At 46.8% G+C, this 25,660-nt stretch overlaps 1 protein-coding gene across 4 annotated transcripts in view; it reads right to left on the reverse strand.

The window, feature by feature from the left end:
* The window catches only part of LOC114649211 (probable E3 ubiquitin-protein ligase DTX3), a 69,430-nt gene that overhangs the window by 21,572 nt on the left and 22,198 nt on the right, over positions 1-25,660 (reverse strand). For all 4 annotated transcript variants that reach the window (XM_051924987.1, XM_028798692.2, XM_028798693.2 and 1 more), the window contains one exon: positions 1,832-2,586. In XM_051924987.1, coding sequence (XP_051780947.1) covers positions 1,832-2,586 — 755 coding nt within the window. The remainder of the gene's footprint in view (positions 1-1,831; positions 2,587-25,660) is intronic.

Consider the following 25,660-nt stretch of genomic DNA (forward strand, 5'->3'; position numbering starts at 1 on the left):
CTCGGAGGTCTACAGACAATTCCTTTGACTTCCTGCTTGGTTTGTGCTCTGACATGAACTGTCAACTGTGGGACCTTATATAGACGGGTGTGTGCCTTTCCAAATCATGTCCAACCAACTGAATTTACCACAGGTGGACTCCAATGAAGCTGCAGAAACATCTCAAGGATGATCAGGGGAAACAGGATGCACCTGAGCTCAATTTGGAGTTTCATGGCAAAGGCTGTGAATACTTATGTACGTGTGCTTTCTCAATGTTTTTATTTTTAATAAATTTGCAAAAATCTCAAGTAAACTTTTTTCACGTTGTCATTATGGGGTGTTGTGTGTAGAATTCTGAGGAAAAAGATGAATTTAATCCATTTTGGAATAAGGCTGTAACATAACAAAATGTGGAAAAAGTGATGAAGTGCTGTGAATACTTTCCGGATGCACCGTAAGCAGGACCAAACCTAAACAATACGCCTAATTCACTACCACTGCCAGAAATGCTGCGGTGTGATAAAGCTTTAGTGTTGCTGCCCCCCCGACTCCCCGTTTCTTGACAGTCTGTAGAGTATCAGCAATAATGAACCATAAACCTCAACTCGCAAGCTCATTACAATCCACCCACCCCGAAACCGGCCCCCCCCCCAAATGACGTTTTCGAAACACCAAACAGCCGACATTTTAAAGTGGACCAACAGCAACCTGCACGTAGAATTTTGTGTTGGCATCACCAAGCTGGCTTCGAATCAAGGAACCCCTGAAAAACAAGACTGCTGCCGACACCCACTTTAGTTAGAAAAACGAAATTCACAACACATAGAAACGCCAGCTGAACCAGTAAGACAGCATTAAAGGGGCATAAAATGAAATGACATGTCACATGAGCAGCAGGTGCTGGCTTCTAACGTGGAACCAAAACTAACAACCACTGTGGCCGAGTCTGAGGACCCCTGCTGTGCAACAATGAAAATCCTGTCCAATCGCAGAGCACCACAGTCACAGTTAATCATGACTTACACACCTGAGCGCACACTAAGATCCCAAGATGCTGGCCTGCTTCCAAGGATTTACAAAACAGCGGGAGGTCAACCTTTTGAGTTACAAGACCCCCTAAACTGTAGAGTGGTCTGCCTGCTATTATAAGAGATGCCCCTTTGGTTTTAGGTTGAAGACTCAACTTCAGTTTAGCACACCCTGACTAGAGCTGCTGATTAACTGCGCAGACTGTCATTGACACTAAAACATAAGTAACACGACAGTAAGAATTTATTACTGACCCTCTTATCGGTACTCAAATGTGCCACTTTGGTGCCACTGCCCACCTGCCTACCTAAAGTCATCTCTGATGGAGGATCACAGGAATCGTCATGTAGAGAGGTCCTTTCATCAGATTGGCTGGTCCAGTGTCGACTCAACTGTGAAATGGCCAATAAACAGGGGGTGTGGCTTGTTGGCCGAGGTCTCCAGGACTCTGAACCAATCCAAATCCTATCATGTGGTATCATCTACTGTTGAATTCTGCTCTGTACTTGTAATATTGTATTGTATTGAGGATGACTTGTGTCCTGTTCTGTGTATTGTGTTGTATTGACCCCCTTCTTTTTGATACCCACTGCATGCCCAACCTACCTGGAAAGGGGTCTCTCTTTGAACTGCCTTTCCTGAGGTTTCTTCCATTTTTTTCCCTGTTAAACCCATTGCGGCCCTCCTTGTGTGATTTTGGGCTCTACGAACAGAAATGGTATTGTGTGCTGGTGCCGACGTCCTCCAAAGCCGTTCCTAAAACCCACCGTACGCCGAGTGCAATCCGAACTGAGGGACACCACACAGCACCTCTACTCACCCCCTGAATTCCAGGTGGAAAGCTGTAAACAATGCAGATGCAGCCGTGTCCCTCGTATCCAGGCAGCTCCAGATCAGTGTACCTCTCCACCATCATTGTCCCATTGACGGGCTGATTGCCAATCAGCTTCCCGTAGACCAGCCGGCACACCGGACAGGCTCGCTTGACCTGGAAGGCTTGCTTCAGGCACTCCTTGCAGAAGGAATGGCCGCACTTGTCCAGTGTCTCCCTCTCCACCATCTCCCCCATGCAGATGGAGCAGCTCGGGTCCTCGCCGTCCGCCTCGTAGTTAGCCGTGCTGCCGGTGGCTCTGAAATCGGCCTCGACTGCCACCCCTGGGTCGCCCTGCTTCACGGCCTCCGGCGCCTCTGTGTTCGCAGTCTGGAGCCTCTGCCTCTGTGACTTCCGTGAGCACGGCTCCTCTGCCACGTTGCCCGCCACACAGTGCAGCGCCTGCCGCAGGGAGCGCTTCCTGCCCGGTTCCATCTCCTTGGTCATATCTTTGTGTGCTGCCCGGCACAGAGACATGAAGGCTTTACGCATTGCGGTCGTAACGGCGCCAGTGCCCTCGGCCAGCTGCAATCGGATGGTGCACCTGCCCTGAGTGTCTTGGAGGCGTTCGGCACACACCCCGTGCTTCTTCTGGAACTCCGCCATGCGGCGTGGCTCTGCCATTAGATACTCCCACAGGGGCTGAGAAAGCAAGAGCTCGTCGCTCACCTTCCCCATTCGGACACTCATAGCGGAAGACGACACTGGAAAAGACAGAAAAGAAAAGGACATTTCAGCGAGGGTCCGAGCCTCTGAGTGTTTAACAGAGTTGTGCTGCTGGGCACCACAGACAAGACATTCAGGATGATCGGCGATGGCATCAGCAGCCTGCTCTCTCTCTCAAGTTAATATAAAACACGCTCGATATTACAGTCTAACATGTACAGTATCTACTCGCATTTTAAGTTCCCCCGTGGATACGTCAGGACTTGATTTGACTGTATAGTTTCCGGTATTTTATAACGTTGGTCGTAGAAGTCAAATGCAGGTTAACTCACGCTGTTGCTCCAAGAGGAGTTTGCATGTTCGCCCCGTGTCTGCGTGGGTTTCCTCCCACAGTCCAAAGACATGCAGGTTAGGTGGATTGGTGATTCTGAATTGGCCCCAGTGTGTGTGCTTGGTGTGTGGGTGTGTTTGTGTGTGTGTGTCCTGCGGTGGGTTGGCACCCTGCCCAGGATTGGTTCCCTGCCTTGTGCCCTGTGTTGGCTGGGATTGGCTCCAGCAGACCCCCGTGACCCTGTGTTCGGATTCAGCAGGTTGGAAAATGGACGGATGTTGCTCCAAGCGATTACGATATGCTAACGCCCACTTGAGAGAGTCACCACGGGGCACACGGCCTTTTGTTTTCTATGTATTGTGCCTACGTGACCACACGGTAATACCTGAACTATTTAGAAGCAACGTTTGCATTGTTTTGTGTTTTTTGTATCTCACCCCCTCATACACCTTTATCTACGATGGAGCGTTCGATCAGAAGAAAATATGAAGCTGGTTTTAAATTAAAAGTCATGGAAGTGACGAAAGAAATTGGTAACTGCACTGCTGCGACAAAATTCGACAAGTCTAAGAAACTGATGAGAGAATGGAGGAGGCAAGAAGATAAAAATAAATAAATAAATAATAAATGTATTTTTGAACGGGCTTATAAGTTGGGGTCTGATTTTATGATAGATAGATAGATAGATAGATAGATAGATAGATAGATAGATAGATAGATAGATAGATAGATAGATAGATAGATAGATAGATAGATAGATAGATAGATAGATAGATACTTTATTAAATTCCCATACTCCAGCAGCAGCATACTGATAACAATATTAAATTAAAGAGTGATAACAATGCAGGTATAACAGACAATTACTTTGTATAATGTTAACGTTTACCCCCCCGGTGGAATTGAAGAGTCGCATAGTGTGATGGAGGAACGATCTCCTCAGTCTGTCAGTGAGCAGGACAGTGACAGCAGTCTGTCGCTGAAGCTGCTCTTCTGTCTGGAGATGATCCTGTTCAGTGGATGCAGTGGATTCTCCATGATTGACAGGAGTCTGCTCAGCGCCTGTCGCTCTGCCACAGATGTCAGACTGTCCAGCTCTGTACCTACAATAGAGCCTGCCTTCCTCACCAGTTTGTCCAGGTGTGAGGCGTCTTTCTTCTTAATGCTGCCTCCCCAGCACACCACCACGTAGAAGAGGGCACTCACCACAACCGTCTGATAGAACATCTGCAGCATCTTATTGCAGATGTTGAAGGACGCCAGCCTTCTAAGGAAGTATAGTCGGCTCTGTCCTTTCTTGCACAGAGCATCAGTATTGGCAGTCCAGTCTAATTTATCATCCAGCTGCATTCCCAGGTATTTCTAGGTCTGCACCCTCTGCACACAGTCACCTCTGATGATCACGGGGTCCATGAGGGGTCTGGGCCTCCTAAAATCCACCACCAGCTCCTTGGTTTTACTGGTGTTCAGGTGTAGGTGGTTTGAGTCGCACCATTTCACAAAGTCCTTGATGAGGTTCCTATACTCCTCCTCCTGCCCACGATAGCAGTGTCGTCAGCGAACTTTTGCACGTGGCAGGACTCCGAGTTGTATTGGAAGTCCGATGTATATAAGCTGAACAGGACTGGAGAAAGTACAGTCCGCTGTGCGCTCCTGTGCTCCTGACCACAATGTCAGACCTGCAGTTCCCGAGATGCACATACTGAGGTCTGTCTGTAAGATAGTCCACGATCCATGCCACCAGGTAGAATGTAGTCCCATCTCTGCCAGCTTGTCCATGAGGAGCAGAGGTTGGGATGGTGTTGAAGGCGCTAGAGAAGTCCAGAAACATAATTCTTACTGCACCACTGCCTCTGTCCAAGTGAGGGAGGGATCGGTGTAGCATGTAGATGATGGCATCCTCCATGCCTTCTATGTGAGTGTATACTGTAACTTAATACAGAAACTTCACTCCTACTCTGGTTATGGTTGAGCCACATACACTCGATGGACAAAAGCATTGGGAGACCCCTCTGAATTATTGAGTTCAGGTGTTTCCATCAAGACAAGCCTTGCCTTCATGTCACCAGTTACAAACATTTGTGAATTAAAATAGAGTTCGTTTTTAGGGGTGGGGGTTGATTTGTTTTCAATCCTATTTTTGTAAAAATTGATCTGTTGGTATGGAATGTTGAGGGATTACAATAAAATTACTAAAGTTAAAAAAATAAATAAAATGAGTCGTTCTGAAGAACTCAGGGACTTCTAGTGTGGCACAGTTGATGGGATGCCACCTTTGTAACAACAATACCACCATTTCTTTCTATCGCATGTTTTCATACAAATGCTGGAGGTCAAAGATAAAGAAAAAAAAAAGAAATCTCAAAATAAAATTAGTCAATACTAATTAACAAACAATAAAAGTAAAGGTGCGATGGCCAGGAGGACTGAAAAAAAAAAAAAAAACTCCACAGACGGCTGGAGAAAAAAACTAAAAATCTGCAGGGGTCCTGAGGCCACGAGGTTAACACGAGCGCCTCTGATCTCTGCACATCAGAATTCCTGGCCCCAGGTAGAGCCCCGCCTTCATCTGCCGTTGGATTGGTTTAGAAATGTGACACTCAGAGAGCCATCTAATTGTCCCCACCCACTTAACTCAGAAGTGCTTGCCTGGTGTGCTTTACGCGCCAGTGTTAAAATAGCTCTCTCTATACACGCTGTGAGGTTTTGAAGACTTTTTGTAAATTGTAGTGTCACACGCGTATGCATGGGAGGCAGCTAAAGCGCTCGAATGAGAGGAATTCCACGCCAGGTCTCCAAAAAAAGAAAATCAGAGAACAAAGAGAAAAATCAGCAATTTTGGAAATGTCTGCTATTGTACAATGAGAGCAGCAACAAGCCGTGGGATTAAAGAACGAGTTTAATTAATGACAAGACTCAGCACCTGATAGAGCAACTGGTTGGCGTTTGAGACCCTGACTTGGTTGGTCTTCTGTTGGCTCACACGCTTCACAATTCATTTCTGTAAGGGTGCCATTTAAGGAAAGAAGTGAAGCAATTTAGGGGAAGAAATCTAAAAAGAGAATTACAATGAATTCACAAGAAGTTAATTAGCAGCAAAAACTGATCACTAATTAAAAAAAGGGTTAGAATGAAAACCTGTAGCCACTGTAGTCCTCCAGGACTGGAGTTTTCGGACCCCTGCCTTAGAGTCACCATAAAGCAGGGATTTCAAACTCCAGTCATGTAGGACCACCATGGCTGCAGGTTTTCATTCTTACCCTTTTCTTAATTAGTGATCAGTTTTTGCTGCTAATTAACTCCTTTTACATTCATTTTAACTGACATCCTCTTGAAGACTCAGACCCCTTAACTGTTTCATTTTCTTAATTAGCTGTCATACAATAATGAGATACAAAATGAGCAAAACACGACCAGCAAACTGTGACCATCACACAATATCTGAAAATAAGGAAAGGTGAAGGTCTCAATGAGGGCAGCAACAAGCCGTGGAATTAAAGAACAAGTTTAATTAACAACAAGACTCGCAGTCTCATTGAGCAACTGGTTAGAGTGAAATTGGTTGGAGTTTGAGGCCCTGACTTTGTTGGTCTTCTGTTGGCTCACACGCTTCATGTTTCATTTCTGTTTGGGTGCCATTTAAAGAAAGAAAGAAGTGAAGCAATTTAGGGAAACAAATCTAAAAAGAGAAGTTTATTACAATGAATTCACAAGAAGTCAATTTGCAGCAAAAACTGATCACTAATTAAGGGTAAGAATGAAAACCTACAGCCACTGGGGTCCTCCAGGAGTGGAGTCGGGGACCGCTGCCTTAGAGTCACCATAAAGCAGGGATTTCAAACTCTGCTCCTGGAGGGCCGCAGGTTTTCATTCTCACCCTTTTCTTAATTAGTGACCCTGGTTTTGCTGCTAATTAACTTCTTTTGAATTCATTTTAATTGACTTGCTCTTGAAGACTCAGACCCCTTAACTGTTTCTTTTTTCTTAATTAACTGCCAAACAATAATGAGATACAAAATGAGCAAAACACGACCAGCAAACTGTGACCATCACACAATATCTGAAAATAAAGAAAGGTGAAGGTCTCAGGAATGTTGATCTGCCTGCTATTGTCCAATGAGAGCAGCAACAAGCCATGGAATTAAAGAACGAATTTAATTAACAACAAGACTCGGTGTCTGATTGAGCAACTGGTTGGCGTTTGAGGCTGGTAGCTGGTCTTCTGTTGGCTCCCTCACTTCACGTTTCATTTCTGTTTGGGTGCCATTCAAGGAAATAAATGAAGCAATTCAGAGGAAAGATGGGAGAAATTCAGGGGAACAAATCTTAAAAAAACAAGTCAATTAAAATAAATTCACAATTCGTTAAGGAAAAAAACAATTCAGGGGTCTGAGTCTGTGGAAGATGAATGTTCTCTTCGTTCCCTTGTACTAATTCATGTCTGAGAAGTAAGCTTTATGAAACCATACATCATGCTTTGCTGAGCAAACAGAAAAATATTTGTCCAAAGGACTCCACACACGAGTCTGCCTTATCACGTTTTCCCTTAGTTTACATCTGAACGCCATAACAAAGGGGCCAAGAAATCACATCGCACAAGGGGCATTGAAGGGCTCAAGGATTGTGTAAAATAAAATTGTCGACTGTTGCATTTCATAATGATATTAAATCACGCATTCTAGGGGTATAAAAACTTTGCTCCACCCAACAGACGGGGTTCAGAAGAGCCCTGACGGTGTCATGTAATATTGATTGCCTGCTTTTCTGAAACTCTGCTCACTGTGATGCTGAAAAATAAAGCTGCTATATAACCACACCTGCTGTCTTGTCTGAAGTCTTCGTCCACAAGTCTTCAAGAGCAAGTCAGTCAAAATGAGTTCACTAGAAGTTAATTAGTAGCAAAAACAGGTCACTCATTAAGAAAAAGGTGAGAATGAAAACCTGTGGCCACTGGGGGTCCTCCAGGACTGGAGTTGGGGACCCCTGCCATAAAATGTCATATGAGAAGTCAAGTAAAATGAGCCCTTTAATTGGCTAACTGAAAAGGACTACGATATGCAAAGCTGTCAAGGCAACTCCGGCCCCTTCTTCAAAGTGTCAGAAAGCCAAGAAAGCTTCACTTCGTTGGCAGCATGATGCCACTTCATCCACTAGATGGCAGTAGAATATTGAGAGTTAGTCAGGCTTAACACTACAAAGCAGTTCAGTACACGTCACCCCAAGTCTGACTCGGACTTAACTGTAATTATATAGCATTGCTAGCTGAAATACCCGGCGTTACCCAGGAGGGGAAAAAAAAAAATACCTTGTTTGAGAAAAATATAATAATAAAAAAAAAAAAAAAAAAACTTTAAAAAAACGAAATAAATTAACAAACAATGACGACTCACTAATGTGCTTATCTTGCGGTCTTGTATGTATGTTATCATCCAGTTAACACTCTGTTAACTCTGTTTAACTTCAAAAGTAACAGATGGGCGCGGGCACAGCGGTGCTGCTCAAACATAAAGAATGCTGGCAGTCACCTCCAGTTCGCCCTCTGGTGGTTGTTCTGAGTGCCAACTGGATGATAAAATGCATACAAGAGCGCAAGATCATCCCCCACCCTAGGTTAGGGTTGATTTCACCCTACTGTATTTTTTAGTCGACCAATGAGAACCATGTGTACCAAGTTTCATGAAAATTGCTCCAGCCGTTCAGAAGTGATGCTGGAACAGACATACATACATACTGTCACACACGTGCGTTTAGGAGGCAGTCAATAAGCCTAAAGGTGAGTGAAACATTGCGAGACAAAGGGTTGTCACGTGGTACTTACCCAAATCTCTTAATATCCTAACAGGAAAACTGAGGAAAAACAAGTCCTTCCATTTCCGGGTTCCAAAATGGCCACCAAGACGTCACTTCCAGCGCCAGCCATGACATAGGGCAGAGTGGTGGCTCTGAGGCTAGGGATCTGCGCTGGCAATAGGAAGGTTGCCGGTTCAAATCCCGTAAAATGACAAAAGGGACTCTGCTCTGTTGGGCCCTTGAGCAAGACTCTTAACCTGCAATTGCTAAGCACTTTAAGTAGTGAGAAAAGCGCTATTTAAATGCAAAAAATTATTAATTATTATTATTATCACTTCCGGCCACTATGGATGACTTCACTTCTGGTTCCTTCAGAATGACGTCGCTTCCGGCGCCTGAATTTGACGTCATTTCCTGCCAACCACTTCCTGTTCTCATTCCCATACTGTATATAAACGCCATTTTGATTCATGTACTTTGTCAATTGCTATCATTACAGTACTTTTGATCATTTCAACTGTTTTTTCTGCTTTATTTTTGTCCGTTGGACAATATACGGAGACGGAACCGAAAACTTTGTTTTTGTGGAGCTTCTTTTTTCTTTATACTCCACAATACACACACACACACCACAGAGTTTTACTTATACAGAGAACTGTACCCCGTGGCTGCGCCCACATAGTAATGAAACAGGACAAACTTTAAAAATCTATAATAGACGTCACCACTGTATCTGATCGTGTTCAGTTCTGACGGGAGAGCATCCCCCAGATGGCTGCGATATCTCTGCCAGTCAGCAGCTGCCCTCTAAAACACACAGAGCTCTGATCTCTCTCTCGAAAATGTTAAATGTTACTCCTTAACTATCTGTAGATGTCTGCTGAACAAACAGGTATCGTTAAGTAAGCGGAGGCGAGGTGCGCTCCAACAGACGGTGCGAGGAAGAGCTACTCGAACAGAGGCTGGCGAGTGAATGAGGAAGGCCCCCGTCCCCCAGTTGGATTTGCATAAACACATCGGTACCACAAGTGAACTCTGGTACTTAGTGTGAGGGCAGAAGTCGCAAAAAAATCAACCGGAAAGTTCAAGCAATTTCTAGAAAACAACCCGATCTCAATCCGTTAAGTAATTCTCTCGTGAAAAGCTGACACATATACAGACAGAACGCGTTTGGACCACAAAATTTCTAAAACCGTTTCTCAGCGACCACCTATGGGCCAATGGTAACTAACATACATTCCAAATGTCAAGTCCCAAGTGCTCGTGGTTCGGGAGATTTCGTGATGAGTGACTTGGTGGGATTTGGCTTTTATGAGAGATAAAGTCCAAGTCCTGCTTCGGGGTAACACCAAGCAGCAGCAGCAACTGGTCATTTCCCACTTTCTCCATTTTCTTCCGTTTATAAACTGGTTGTGCTAAATGATTACAGGATGAAGTGTATGTGAATTTGGGCCATCTGTGTCTTTGTTAAAAGTTCAGGTTATTTATTCTTTATTAATGATAACACTGAAGCAGCCGCAGCCCTTTAGAGTCATCTGCACCCTGGTCCACTCCACTGATTTATTAATTCTGGGTGTCTGCCAACTCCACACAAGTTAAAAAGCAAATGTCAGAGCTAAGCATTTAAGGCTATGGCAAACAAATGTCCACGTCATAGAACAATGTAAACCTCGTACTACTAGAGAAGACGGGGAGAAAGGGACAGGAGACTAAACAATAGCATCAATCACAAGAACAATGACTACAGAATGTGAAAGTAGGTGTGACAAAAACAACCCTCGGGGCACTGGGACTGCACCCGAATCCTCCCGGTGTGACATATAACTACATAACGTATAGACTCGCTTAGCAGTCGGGTCTCGAAACCCGAAAAATCGAACGTAAAAATCAGACGCCGACTTATACGCCCGTTCAAAAAATATGACACACATTTTTTAATTTTATCTTCTCGCCTCCTCCAATCTCACATCAGTTTCTCAGACACATCAAATTTTGTTGCAGCAGCGCAGTTACCAATTTCTTTCGACACTTTTCATTTAAAACCAGCTTCCTATTTTCTTCTGATCGTAGATAAGGGATGCTCTTATGATAAAGGTGTATGATACCAAAACACACAAAACAGTGCAAACGTCACTTCGGAATAGTTCAGGTATTACCGTGTGGTCATGTAGGCACAATACATAGAAAAATAAAGGCTGTGTGCCCCGTGGTTCCTCTCTCGGGTGGGCGTTAGCATATCGTAATCTCTTGGACCAATAGCGGGAGTTTTCCACATTCAACTTCTATGACCGACATTATAAAATACCGGAAATTATACAGCCTGACTTGTCCGCGGGAGAACTTAAACGCGAGTACAGTGGGTATGGAAAGTATTCAGACCCCCTTCAATTTTTCACTCTTTGTTATATTGCAGCCATTTGCTAAAATCATTTAAATTAATTTTTTCCCTCATTAATGTACACACAGCACCCCATATTGACAGACAGAAAAAAAGAATTTTTGAAATTGTTGCAGATTTATTAAAAAAGAAAAACTGAAATATCACATGGTCCTAAGTATTCAGACCCTTTGCTCAGTATCCACATTACTAACCGAGAATGGTAAACTGGATGGACGCAGGGACATCCAGCAATGGGCCGTGGACGCAAAAGACGTACTGCGCAGGCGCGCCACAAATCCCCCCCCCCCCCCCCCCCCGCAAGCAACGGGAAACGGATGGAATGCAACGTAAAATAAGAACGGGACACACACAAAGAGGAGGATTCAACAAGCCCCTAGCACACAAAAAAAAAAAGAAGCCGCAAGCACCACACAAAGCCCATTGGACACAAAACGGGACAGACTATGGACATAGCATACGAAACGTACACAAAAATGACGATTCAGACCCACGACCACACTAACATAAATAACAAATGACACACGAAGCCCCATTTCTAAATGAACCGTCCCTATTAAACATACATGACATCTCAACACGTTCACACTATGCAGCATAGGTGGATCTCATTACAAAGTGGCACTATTAACCGTTCAACCGCAGAAAAGGCTCCATATTAACAGTGAGTGCAATCCTCCTTATTACTTATCCATATTTCTAACGCTGAAGAACAAACAAGTCATGAATTCACGATCACGGGTACAAAATGAACGTAGACGTATGCAGCGCGCGTCTCACAGTGCTACATCGATACAGGCATGGGTTCAAAACGAAACACCTCCCGTCTCAGACATACAGAAACGACAGCGAAGGGACAAAATAAATAAACGCAGACGTCTACACCGCGCATCTGGAATGCCGGAAAACAAGCAGGCAAGGCTCCAAAAAGAGAAAGCTCAACTGACCTACAAACAAAAACGGGCAAGGCTCAATACAAACAATGCACGCCGTAAACTACAACGGGCTCCTCACACAGCACAAGCAAATCGATTACAGCTCCAAAACAACACGTCCCAAATACTGGACATACAACGACGCGCCTCTCAAACGGCACAAGCAAAACATACAGATCACGGACATCAACGGCAGACACCTGCTAAACGCTTGCGCCAGTTAGCTGACAACGCGTTCAATAATGAGTCCACTATTCAGGAAAATTCATTGGGATTAATGAATGTCATTTGCAATCATTGTCATTCACTTAACTTCCCTGAAGAAACAACTAGCAATACAAGTAATAAATTTACACGTTGTTGTCAAAAGGGTCAAATTAGACTGCCTCCTTTACATTCATATCCTGAATATCTACAGAAGCTTCTAACTAACGATGTACCTGAAAGTAAAAACTTTATGAACTGCATTAGATCCTACAAATCGGTATCCACTATGAACATGAACAGTGGCACTGCACGTGACATCCGTCTTGCAAAACTGTTAATTATTGATGAATGTACAATGGCATCCAGTCACTTACTCAACACCATTCATAAACTTCTACAAACGTTGATGAATAATAATATTCCCTTTCGATGAAAGGTACTTTTATTAGGAGGAGATTTTAGACAGTGCTTAGCTATTGTTCCACATGCCATGCGCTCAGCTATTGTTCAGTGCACCTTAACATACGCAGACAATTGGCATTGCTTTCAAAAGATACAGTTAGTACAAAACATGCGATGTCCAGAACCAGATCATAACAATTGGTTATTACAACTGGGAGATGGTACACTCACCAATACAGATAGACTTCACCCAGATATTAGTACAATTCCTCAAGCCTTTATCTGCGACGACTTAGTTACAGAGATATTTGGAACAGCAATCTCATTAGACCAAATGCCCCTTTTAACAAAATGCACTATATTATGTCGTCCTGCGGTGGGTTGGCACCCTGCCCAGGATTGTTTCCTGCCTTGTGCCCTGTGTTGGCTGGGATTGGCTCCAGCAGACCCCCGTGACCCTGTGTTTGGATTCAACGGGTTGGAAAATGGATGGATGGATGGATGGATGGACTATATTATGTCCAAAAAATATTAATGTGGAAAACATAAATACCCAAGTCATTGCATTACTTCCTGGAGAGACACAACTCTTTCTAAGCTCTGACAAACTTAACTCTGATCACGACAATGACCATCTTCATTGACCTTACACGTTCTGACCTGGAATTACCTTTTACACTTAAACGGTGTGTAAAAAGAAATTTTCCAATAGAACTTTACACTGTGCCACACACTTTATTTTTTGCTTTCTATATGCATCATCTACACCTTCACACTATTCTGTATCTCATTCATACATCACGCTCTTTGTCATTTCCCAACACCAGGGGTTGGCGAGCGAAGCGAGCAGGGGGCGGAGCCCCCTTGTTTAGTAGAAGCCCCCTTTTGAGCTAATACAGCCATGAGTCTTCTTGGGAAAGATGCAACAAGCTTTTCACACCTGGATTTGGGGATCCTCTGCCATTCCTCCTTGCAGATCCTCTCCAGTTCTGTCAGGTTGGACGGTAAACGTTGGTGGACAGCCATTTTTAGGTCTCTCCAGAGATGCTCAATTGGGTTTAAGTCAGGGCTCTGGCTGGGCCATTCAAGAACAGTCACAGAGTTGTTGTGAAGCCATTCCTTCGTTATTTTAGCTGTGTGCTTAGGGTCATTGTCTTGTTGGAAGGTAAACCTTCGGCCCAGTCTGAGGTCCTTAGCACTCTGGAGAAGGTTTTTGTCCAGGATATCCCTGTACTTGGCCGCATTCATCCTTCCCTCGATTGCAACCAGTCGTCCTGTCCCTGCAGCTGAAAAACACCCCCACAGCATGATGCTGCCACCGCCATGCTTCACTGTGGGGACTGTATTGGACAAGTGATGAGCAGTGCCTGGTTGTCTCCACACATACCACTTAAAATTAAGGCCAAAAAGTTCTATCTTGGTCTCATCAGACCAGAGAATCTTATTTCTCACCATCTCAGAGTCCTTCAGGTGTCTTTTAGCAAACTCCATGCGGGCTGTCATGTGTCTTACACTGAGGAGAGGCTTCCGACAGGCCACTCTGCCATAAAGCCCTGACTGGTGGAGGGCTGCAGTGATGGTTGACTTTCTACAACTTTCTCCCATCACCTGACTGCATCTCTGGAGCTCAGCCAAAGTGATCTTTGGGTTCTTCTTTACCTCTCTCACCAAGGCTCTTCTCCCCCGGTAGCTCAGCTTGGCCGGACGGCCAGTTCTAGGAAGGGTTCTGGTCGTCCCAAACGTCTTCCATTTAAGGATTATGGAGGCCACTGTGCTCTTGGGAACCTTAAGTGCAGCAGAAATTTTTTTGTAACCTTGGCCAGATCTGTGCCTTGCCACAATTCTGTCTCTGAGCTCTTCAGGCAGTTCCTCATTTGCTCTGACATGTATTGTGAGCTGTAAGGTCTTCTATAGACAGGTGTGTGGCTTTCCTAATCAAGTCCAATCAGTATCATCAAACACAGCTGGACTCAAATGAAGGTGATCTCAAGGATGATCAGAAGAAATGGAAAGCACCAGAGTTAAATATATGAGTGTCACAGCAGAGGGTCTGAATACTTAGAAAAGAAAAACTGAACTATCACATGGTCCTAATAAATCTGCAACAATTTCAAAAATTCTTTTTTTTGTCTGTCAATATGGGGTGCTGTGTGTACATTAATGAGGAAAAAAATAAATTTAAATGATTTTAGCAAATGGCTGCAATATAACAAAGAGTGAAAAATTGAAGGGGGTCTGAATACTTTCCGTACCCACTGTAAAAACGGTATTTACAGTATAATCCTGGTTTTCCCAACCTTTCCCAGTTTTTCACGTGCCAGTCAGCTGCATCTTAGTAAGGACGCCTGGAATCGACCGACAAGCATTACCAGATAGAGGCCTTGTTTGAAGAGTGGGTTATAGACACCCTCAGGGCTGGCGTCAGGAAAGGCATCCAATGTAAAACTCATACCGACAAGTTCTACTGGAGAGGTCTGGTCAAAAAAGTGAACCCCAAATATAAATGGGAGTAGCGATGGAAGAAGAAGAAGAAGAAGTGAAGAAGAGTGTCCGCGACCCACACAGAGACTGAATTTAGTGCGATCAGCTGACCGGGGATGAGGGAATTTGATCACCAGAGCGTTAGATAATTCAAGGGTGACCATCGATGCATTTCCTGCTGGGTCAATCAAGGACAACTGACAGAGCGCCGCAGGTTGGGGAGGTTGTCTAAGGTCAGACGTCATCCACCTGTCATGAATCGAGTGCAGCTTGTCAGAGCTTTTACATCTGGGGTCGGCTGCAGCCCACCTGTAATGCCACCAGGGCCCATGGGTCCCCCCTCTCTCCTGTTACTATATAACTAACTTTATCTACTCTATATTGCCCAAAGTATTGGGACTTGGGACACCGGATCCCCCTCCCTCCAAATCATTGAATTCAGGTGTTCCAATCACTTCCGTGGGCACAGGTGTATAACATCAAGCACCTCGGCATGCAGACTGCTGGCCTCTACAAACATTTGTGAAAGAATGGGTCGCTCTCAGGAGCTCAGTGGATTCAAGCCTGGTACCGTGATAGGATGCCACCTGTGCCATTCGTGAAATTTCCTCCCTCCTAAATATTCCGCAGTCAACTGTCAGTAGTATTATAACAAAGTGGAAGCAATTGGGAAAAACAGCAACTTGGGCTTCAAGTGGTAGGCCACGTCAAATCACAGAGTGGGGACAGCGCATGCTGAGGTGGGCAGAAGTCACCAACTTTTTGCAGAGTCGATAGCTACAGACCTCCAAAAGCTCAAGAACAGGGCTGCGTAGAGAGAGAACTTCATGGAAACCGAGCAGCTGCAGCCAAGCCTGACATCACCAAGTTCAGATGCAGTGGTGTAAAGCCCACCAGATGCCACTGGACTCTAGAGCAGGGCAGACGTGTCCTCTGGAGTGACGAATCACGCAATCCGATGGACGAGTCTGACCAGGAGAACGAGACTCGCCTGACTGCATTGTGCCAAGTGCACAGTTTGGTGGAGGGGGGATTATGGTGTGGCGCTGGGCTTGGCTCCTTCGTTCAAGTGAAAGGAACTCTTAATGCTTCAGCATATGAAGCCATTTTGGACAATTTCACACTGCCAACTTTGTGGGGACAGTTTGGGGGACGGCAACGTGACTGAGCACCAATGCACAAAGCAAGGTCTATAAAGAAATGGAGGAGCGAGTTTGGTGGGCTGCACAGAGAGAGCCCTGACCTCAACCCCACAGAACACCTTTGGGAGTGGAGACTGCGAGCGACTCGGGCCTTCTCGTCCAACATCAATGCCAATGCTCTCCTGGTCACAAACTCCAATAAACACCTTGTGGAAAGCCTTCCCAGAAGAGCTAAAGCTCTTAGAGCTGCAAAGTGTGGGCCGACTCCACATTAAAGCCTATGGGATGTCATTAAAGTTCACGTGTGTGTAAGGGCAGGTGTCCCGATACTTTTGGCAGTGTGGTGTAACTAATCCATAACCCTCCTCCTAACTCTCCTGTTCCTATTGAACTCGATAAGACTTGTTCAAGTGCTGACAGCACCCACGTCACCTTCTATGGCTGCAGGTTTTCATCCTCACCAGTCTGTCAGTCAGTCATTATTCAACCTGCTATATCCCAACACAGGGTCACGGGGGGGGTCTGCTGGAGCCAATCCCAGCCAACACAGGGTGCAAGGCAGGAACACACCCCGGCAGGGCGCCAGCACACCACAGGGCACACACACACACAAGGGACAATTTGGTGGTAGGAACTACCACCGCGCCACCGTGCTGCCTATCTATTATAAAGTGCCTTTCATATCTATCTGTCAGTCATTTTCCAACCTGCTATATCCTAACACAGGGTCACAGGGGGTCTGCTGGAGCCAGTCCCAGCCAACACAGGGCGCAAGGCAGGAACAAACCCCGGGCAGGGTGCCAGCCCACCGCAGTCCTCACCAGTCCCATCTTTTAATTATACCCCTCCACTAATTAACTCTTTGAGGGCTGAATATTTTTTCCAAAAAGCTCAGTTCTCTGAAAGGCACACAATGGCACTGGTTTCACATATAAATCGACATAAAACGTCTGTTGCTACGTGCTGTGGCTGCTGTTGGCACCCGTTTGGCATCTCTGGCAGCACAGGGGCGGCTCGATGGCCAGCAGGAATGTACGGCGGGCCGGCTACCTCTCTGCCTTCGCACAGCAGGTGGGCAACGGTGGCAGTCGCAGTGTGACACAATATGGTTTGTCATCATAAGTGGTGGTCCTCCTAGGCGAACACTGCTGTAAGCGTTATCAGCTACACGAACGTGTGTTTGGCACCACGATCAACTGGGGACCTGATAGGCTGATGCTGGTACCTCAATTCATCTCCAGATCACTTGCATCAAACTCAAGAGTCTGAAAAGTCAGAGTCCGGTTCAGCGATAATACAGAAAACGTCCATCGAGTATTTTGCTTTAGTCTTTCCAGATGCGGATCCCATTTTTGAGGCTGTTTGCTCTTCACTACTCCTGCACGTGCAGGGAATCGATGTCAAATCAACAAAGCTACGGAGCTTTCCTTCAAGCAAAGAGAGTCGAACTAAATAATATATATAAACACTTTTAAAAACTATGCTTATATTAAGTTAAAAAGTGTACGAAAAAGTAAAACATAAGTCTCTCATACATCCATCCGTCCATTCTCCAACCCGCTATATCCTAACTACAGGGTCACAGGGGTCTGCTGGAGCCAATCCCTGGGCACAAGGCAGGAACAGGGCGCCACACACCAAGCACATGCCAGGGACAATTTAGGATCACCAATGTATCTAACCTGCATGGCTTTGGACTGTGGGAGGAACAAACACGGGGAGAACATGCAAACTCCACGCAGGGAGGACCTGGGAAGCGAACCTCTCGTACATCACTCGCAAAATAAAAGGTGGGCACTTTTGCTAAGAAGTGTTTTTTGAATGTTGATTGATGAAAAGCGCCCACGCTTTTATTTTACGAGTGATGTATGAGAGACTTATTTTTTACTTTTTAGTATACTTTTTAACTTATATATATAATTTTCAGCTTCTTAGTCTTGGTTTTGTTTTAGTTCTATCCATTATGACCGCCATCTATTGGTGAAATCTTGAACTATTCTTCATATGAAAATTTTATTTCATAATTAACATGGATTAATTGATCAATTAGTCAAAATGATTATTGATTGCAAAGAAGTAGTAGTGTACTGGTGCCGACATTTAAGAAAAAGGGGGACGTGCAGGACTGCAGTAACTACAGGAGGATAAAATTGATGAGCCACAGCATGAAGTTAAAGGAAAGAGTCGTGGAAGATCAGTTAAGAAGTGAGGTGATGATTAGTGAGCAGCAGGATGGTTTCATGTCAAGAAAGAGCACCACAGATGTCATGTTTGCTCTGAGGATGATGATGGAGAAGTTTAGAGAAAGCCAGAAGGAGTTGCATTGTGTCTTTGTGGACCTGGAGAAAGCAAATGACAGGGTGACTGAGAGGAGCTGTGGTATTGTATGAGGAAGTCGGGAGTGGCAGAGAAGTACGTAAGAGTGGTACAGGATATGTACGAGGGGAGTGTGACCGTGGTGAGGTCTACAGTAGGAGTGACGAAGGGGGGATTATATCAGGGATCGGCTCTGAGCCCTTTCTTATCTCCAATGGTGATGGACAGGCTGACAGACGAGATTAGACAGGAGTCCCCGTGGACTGTGATGTTTGCTGATGGCATTGTGATCTGCAGGTCGAGGAGACCCTGGAGAGGTGGAGATATGAGAGGAGAGGAATGAAGGTCAGTAGGACCACCAGGACATAATACATGTATGTGAATTAGAGGGAGGTCAGTGGAATGGTGAGGATGAGGGGAGTAGAGTTGGCGAAGGTGGAGGAGTTTAAATACTTGGGATCAACAGTACAGAGTAACGGGGATTGTGGAAGAGAAGTGAAGAAGAGAGTGAAGGCAGGGTGGAGAAGAGTGTCAGGAGTGATTTGTGACAGACGGGTATCAGCAAGAGTGAAAGGGAAGGTCTACAGGACGGTAGTGAGACCAGCTATGTTATATGGGCCAGAGACGGTGGCACAGTAGACAGAGCTGGAGGTAGCAGAGTTAAAGATGCGAAGATTTGCATTGGGTGTGACGAGGATGGACAGGATTAGAAATGAGGACATTAGAGGGTCAGCTCAAGATGGACGGAAGGGAGAGAAAGTCAGAGAGGTGATATTGTGTTGATCTGGACATTTGCAGAGGATGCAAAGGACGCTAAGGATAGAGCTGCCAAGGAAGAGGAGGGGAGGAAGGCCTAAGAGAAGGTTTATGGATGTGCCAAGAGAGGACATGCAGGTGATGGGTGTAACAGAACAAGATGACGAGGACAGGAAGATATGGAAGAAGATGATCTGCTGTGGTGACCCCCTAACGGGAGCAGCTGAAAGAAGAAGAGGTGAAAATGATTACTGATTCATGTATTGTCATCAGAAGTGAGTAAGTGTGCGAAATTACAAGTTATTTGAACAATAGGAAGTGGGTTAAATATCGATGACAAGATTTGTACCAGACAACAAAAAGGTGAAGTTAAGATAGATAGATAGATAGGCGCTATATAATAGATAGATGGGGATTAATAAAGTATCCTAAGGGGAAATTCACAATATGTAACATATTATGTAATTATAGTTATATATTACTATGTTATATACAATAATATATATTTATATAAAATGTATTATATATAATATATAATTTGCCATTCGACTATTAATTTATATATAATATAAAACGTGGTAATAGTAATAATAATATATTATTATTATTAAAGGGCGAGTTTTGTCTCAGTTTACAGCCGATTACTGTCCTCACCCCTGAATTTTGACTAAAATCAACATCAGCCCTGAAAGTGTTAAACAAGCTGCCACTTCCTCATTTCGAGGTGCCACTCCTCATATCACGTCGAGACGGGTTGTGCCACCCGAGCTGTGGGTGCCATTCCTCACCAGCGCACTTCCAAAGCCACACGCAGTCCCCGAATGACGACAGGCCAGTGGCGCGCCCCTCCATTCCAATGCAACGCTCTGAATAAACACTTTAATGGTGGAGGCCGAGTTCACTGAAGATAGGCAGCAGTGTGGACGATGCTCTGCTCGTTTTATCTAACATCAGGTCTACTCTTTTTGTGAGGAGCCAATGTCACTGCGCCGTTTTCTAGACTTTTCTCCAGCATTCAGTAGCGTCCTTGCAGCCTTGCATACTGATTGAGGAAGTGAACGCTAATCTGTTTATTACATTATGGACTCAGTGATGAAGTCATTCACAGACGGTCAAACTACATGACACTTGTTCAAAGATCAAATCCAGGTTCTCCACAAGGCCGCCTTCTGTACGCTGTGCACAAGTGACCGGGGACAGAAAATGGCGGCTCCTTCATCAAGAATGCTGACGACACGCTCTGGATATCTGGGCGGATGAAAGCCATGGCAGCAACCAGGTAGGTCGTTTAGTAAACTGTCCGATAAGAACTGAGCGTGAATTTCAGAGGCAGACACCTGCATGACGCTCATTGTTATAATAAATAATGAATTACACGAATACAGTGCCAATCTAACCAACTCAAAGCACTTTACATAGACAGTAGGGCGTCACCTTAACCACATCACTGTGTAGCATCCACCTGGACGGTGGGACAACAGCCATTTTTTTGCCAGTTCACTCACCACACATTAGCTATTAGATGGTGATGGGATGAGGGAGACGGTTAGGAAACTGGGGACAAATAGGGGGCCAGAATGACCGGGCATTTAGCTAGGACATTGGTGTACACCCTACTCTTTACGAAATATTTAGGGAACGAACACAAAATTTAATTCAGCATTAAACAGCCATGAGTCGAGACATTTTTGGATGAGTACCGCCAGAGCCCCCTCCTTTAACTGCCACCTTATCGTGGTGGAGGGGTTTGCGTGTCCCAATGATCCTAGGAGCTCTGTTGTCCGGGGCTTTATGCCCCTGGTAGGGCCACCCAAGGCAAACTGGTTCTAGGTGAGGGATGAGGCAAAGAGCGGTTAAACAAACCTCCTATGAAGAAAAACAATTTTGGACGGCGTTTTTCCTCGCCCGGACGCGGGTCACCGGGGCCCCCCTCTGGAGCCAGGCCTGGAGGTGGGGCTCGATGGCGAGCGCTTGGTGGCCGGGCCTGCACCCATGGGGCTCGGCCGGGCACAGCCTGAAGAGGCAACGTGGGTCCCCCTTGGGCTCACCACCTATGGGAGGGGCCAGGGAGGTCGGGTGCAGTGTGAGTTGGGTGGTGGCCGAAGGCGGGGACCTTGGCGGTCTGATCCTCGGCTACAGAAGCTGGCTCTTGGGACGTGGAATGTCACCTCTCTGAAGGGGAAGGAGCCTGAGCTAGTGCGCGAGGTCGAGAGGTTCCGGCTAGATATAGTCGGACTCACCTCGACGCACAGCTTGGACTCTGGAACCAATCTCCTTGAGAGCGGCTGGACTCTCTACCACTCTGGAGTTGCCCCCGGTGAGAGGGTATACTTATTGCCCCCCGACTTGGAGCCTGTACATTGGGGTTTACCCCGGTAGATGAGAGGGTAGCCTCCCTTCGCCTTCGGGTGGGGGGACGGGTCCTAACTGTTGTTTGTGCGTATGCACCAAACAGCAGTTCAGAGTACCCACCCTTTTTGGAGTCCCTGGAGGGGGTGCTAGAGGGCATACCTTCAGGGGACTCCCTCGTTCTGCTGGGAGACTTCAATGCTCACGTGGGCAATGACAGTGAGACCTGGAAGGGCATGATTGGGAGGAATGGCCCCCCTGATCTGAACCCGAGTGGTGTTTTGTTATTGGACTTCTGTGCCCGTCACGGATTGTCCATAACAAACACCATGTTCAAGCATAGGAGTGTTCATATGTGCACTTGGCACCAGGACACCCTAGGCCTCAGTTCGAAGATCGACTTTGTGGTCGTGTTGTCTGACCTGCGGTCACATGTCTTGGACACTCGGGTGAAGAGAGGGGCGGAGCTGTCAACTGATCACCACCTGGTGGTGAGTTGGCTTCGATGGTGGGGGAGGATGCCGGTCAGGCATGGTAGGCCCAAACGTGTTGTGAGGGTCTGCTGGGAACGTCTGGCAGAGCCCCCTGTCAGAAGTAGCTTCAACTCCCACCTCCGGCAGAACTTCGACCACATCCCGAGGGAGGTGGGGGACATTGAGTCCGAATGGGCCATGTTCCGTGCCTCTATTGTTGAGGCGGCTGACCGGAGCTGTGGCCGTAAGGTGGTTGGTGCCTGTCGTGGTGGCAATCCCCGAACCCGTTGGTGGACACCGGCGGTGAGGGATGCTGTCAAGCTGAAGAAGGAGTCCTACCGGTCCCTTTTGTCCTGTGGGACTCTGGAGGCAGCTGATAGATACCGGCAGGCCAAGCGGAATGCGGCTTTGGTGGTTGCTGAGGCAAAAACTCGGGCGTGGGAGGAGTTTGGGGAGGCCATGGAGAACGACTTTCGGACAGCTTCAAGGAGCTTCTGGTCCACCGTCCGGCGTCTCAGGAAGGGGAAGCAGTGCAGTGTCAACACTGTATATGGTGGGGATGGTGCGCTGCTGACCTCGACTCGGGACATTGTGGGTCGGTGGGGGGAATACTTCGAAGACCTCCTCAATCCCATTAACATGCCTTCCAATGAGGAAGCAGAGCCTGGGGACTCAGAGGTGGGCTCCCCCATCTCTGGGACTGAGGTCACCGAGGTGGTCAAAAAACTCCTTGGGAGCAGGGCCCCGGGGGTGGATGAGATATGCCCAGAGTTCCACAAGGCTCTGGATGTTGTAGGACTGTCTTGGTTGACACGCTTCTGCAACATCGCATGGACATCAGGGACAGTGCCTCTGGATTGGCAGACCGGGGTGGTGGTCCCCCTCTTTAAGAAGGGGGACCGGAGGGTGTGTTCCAACTACAGAGGGATCACACTCCTCAGCCTCCCTGGAAAAGTCTATTCAGGGGTCCTGGAGAGGAGGGTCCGTCGGATAGTCGAGCCTCGGATTCAGGAGGAACAGTGTGGTTTTCGTCCTGGTCGCGGAACAGTGGACCAGCTCTACACCCTTAGCAGGGTCCTGGAGGGTGCATGGGAGTTTGCCCAACCAGTCTACATGTGTTTTGTGGACTTGGAAAAGGCATTCGACCGTGTCCCTCGGGGAATCCTGTGGGGGGTACTCCGAGAGTATGGGGTACCGGCCCCCCTGATAAGGGCTGTTCGGTCCCTGTACGATCGGTGCCAGAGCTTGGTCCGCATTGCCGGCAGTAAGTCGAACCCGTTTCCAGTGAGAGTTGGACTCCGCCAGGGCTGCCCTTTGTCACCGATTCTGTTCATAACTTTTATGGACAGAATTTCTAGCGCCAGCCAGGGCGTTGAGGGGGTCCGGTTTGGTGGGCTCAGGATTGGGTCACTGCTTTTTGCAGATGATGTTGTCCTGTTTGCTTCATCAGGCTGTGATCTTCAGCTCTCTCTGGATCGGTTCGCAGCCGAGTGTGAAGCGGCTGGGACGAGAATCAGCCCCTCCAAATCCGAGACCATGGTCCTCAGCCGGAAAAGGGTGGAGTGCCCTCTCAGGGTTGGTAGCGAGATCCTGCCCCAAGTGGAGGAGTTCAAGTATCTCGGGGTCTTGTTCACGAGTGAGGGAAGAATGGAGCGTGAGATCGACAGGCGGATCGGTGCGGCGTCTACAGTGATGAGGGCTCTGCATCGGTCTGTCATGGTGAAAAAGGAGCTGAGCCGCAAGGCAAAGCTCTCAATTTACCAGTTGATCTACGTTCCTACCCTCACCTATGGTCATGAGCTATGGGTAGTGACCGAAAGAACGAGATCGCGACTACAAGCGGCTGAAATGAGTTTCCTCCGCAGGGTGTCTGGGCTCTCCCTTAAAGATAGGGTGAGAAGCTCAGTCATCCGGGAGGGGCTCAGAGTAGAGCCGCTGCTCCTCTGCATCGAGAGGAGTCAGATGAGGTGGCTCGGGCATCTGATCAGGATGCCTCCTGGACGCCTCCCTGGTGAGGTGTTCCGGGCACGTCTAACTGGGAGGAGGCCCTGGGGAAGACCCAGGACATGTTGGAGGGACTATGTCTCCCGGCTGGCCTGGGAACGCCTCGGGATTCTCCCGGAAGAGCTAGAAGTGGTGGCCGGGGAGAGGGAAGTCTGGGCATCTCTGCTCAAGCTGCTGCCCCTGCGACCCAACCTCGGATAAGCGGGAGACAATGGATGGATGGATACCGCCAGAGCTCCCCCGTCCTATACGCAGACTACGCACGATGTATGGGGCCCATGACCAGGGGACTGATGGTGGGGGGAAGGGGGTTTGGTGGCAGATCTCCACGAGTCAGGAGCTCCACTGGACAGCCAATGGGATTGCAGGTGCATGTGACTCAAGTCAGTTAAGTCCTCCCACAAGTCCTTAACCACAGCATCACCGGGCATGTAATGCAAAAGTGACAACCTCCTCAGTGGAGCAGAGCTCTGGAGGTCCACAGCTAGACTCTGTCAGGGGTACCTGCCATTTCATGAAACGTCCAATTAATGTCACTGACAAGTCACCTGTTGTGATCGTTGTCCTTTAACGAGGAGAGTGAGCAAGTGAGAGAGAGCGAGACAGCAAGTGAGAGAGAGAGAGAGTGAGAGAGCTTCACGTCAACGCCAGTCAGGAGTGCGGAAAAGATTAAAAAAATGAAAGCCTGAAGAAGCAGCTGGTGTTCAAAATCAAAATTTGTCCAACTTCCAGCACACCCGCTAATGTCACATCAGTTGTCACTAAAGCTGGCAGCTTACCTGACTAGCGGAGTAGCCTTATGTGAAACAGTTTTGATGTCAAGTGTTTAACAGACTGTATATCGGAGGTTACAGCGCCCAGCTGACACATGGCGGAGGGTAACTTATTAGCGCCATGCACACATCAGGACCTTCACCCTTTGTTAACAGCTGCTAACTTGAGCCGACATATGAAGTGCACCGAGGACACCTTTGTAAATGTCACTCACCACTGCACACAGGCAGCTCTCTGGCTTACCACTCAGTGATTGGCTGAATTGAAGCAAATGGGACCTCCAGAAAGAGCTCAGGTGAACTCCAATTGGTGGTGCACTTTAATGGCAGCAAACATCACTGATCACTGAGCTGATGGCTTCTTGGTGTCTGCCGTCAGTGGGAGGACAGCATGAAGTTTAGCGGAGGTGACAGTCACACCGTCATTTATTACTAGTATCGAAATATTCAGCTTCATTTGGACCGGACATTGACTGCGTTAGGTACGTTTGTTAAGTAGCAGTGGGGCTAGTAGCTGTGCTTTACATATTATTGGTAGTAGTAGTATTTTATATATTATTAGAAGTAATAGAAAGTTTATGGATGTGGTGAGAGGGGACATGCAGGTGATGGGTGTGACAAAGCAAGATGACGAGGACAGGAAGATGATATGGAAAAAGATGATCAGCTGTGGCGACCCTAACGGGAGCAGCCGAAAGAAGTAGTAATAGTAGTTGTACTTTATTATTTTTATCATCAGCAGTATTAAAATTGTT

This window comes from Erpetoichthys calabaricus, chromosome 3, assembly GCF_900747795.2.
Source record: "Erpetoichthys calabaricus chromosome 3, fErpCal1.3, whole genome shotgun sequence".
NCBI lineage: Eukaryota > Metazoa > Chordata > Cladistia > Polypteriformes > Polypteridae > Erpetoichthys > Erpetoichthys calabaricus.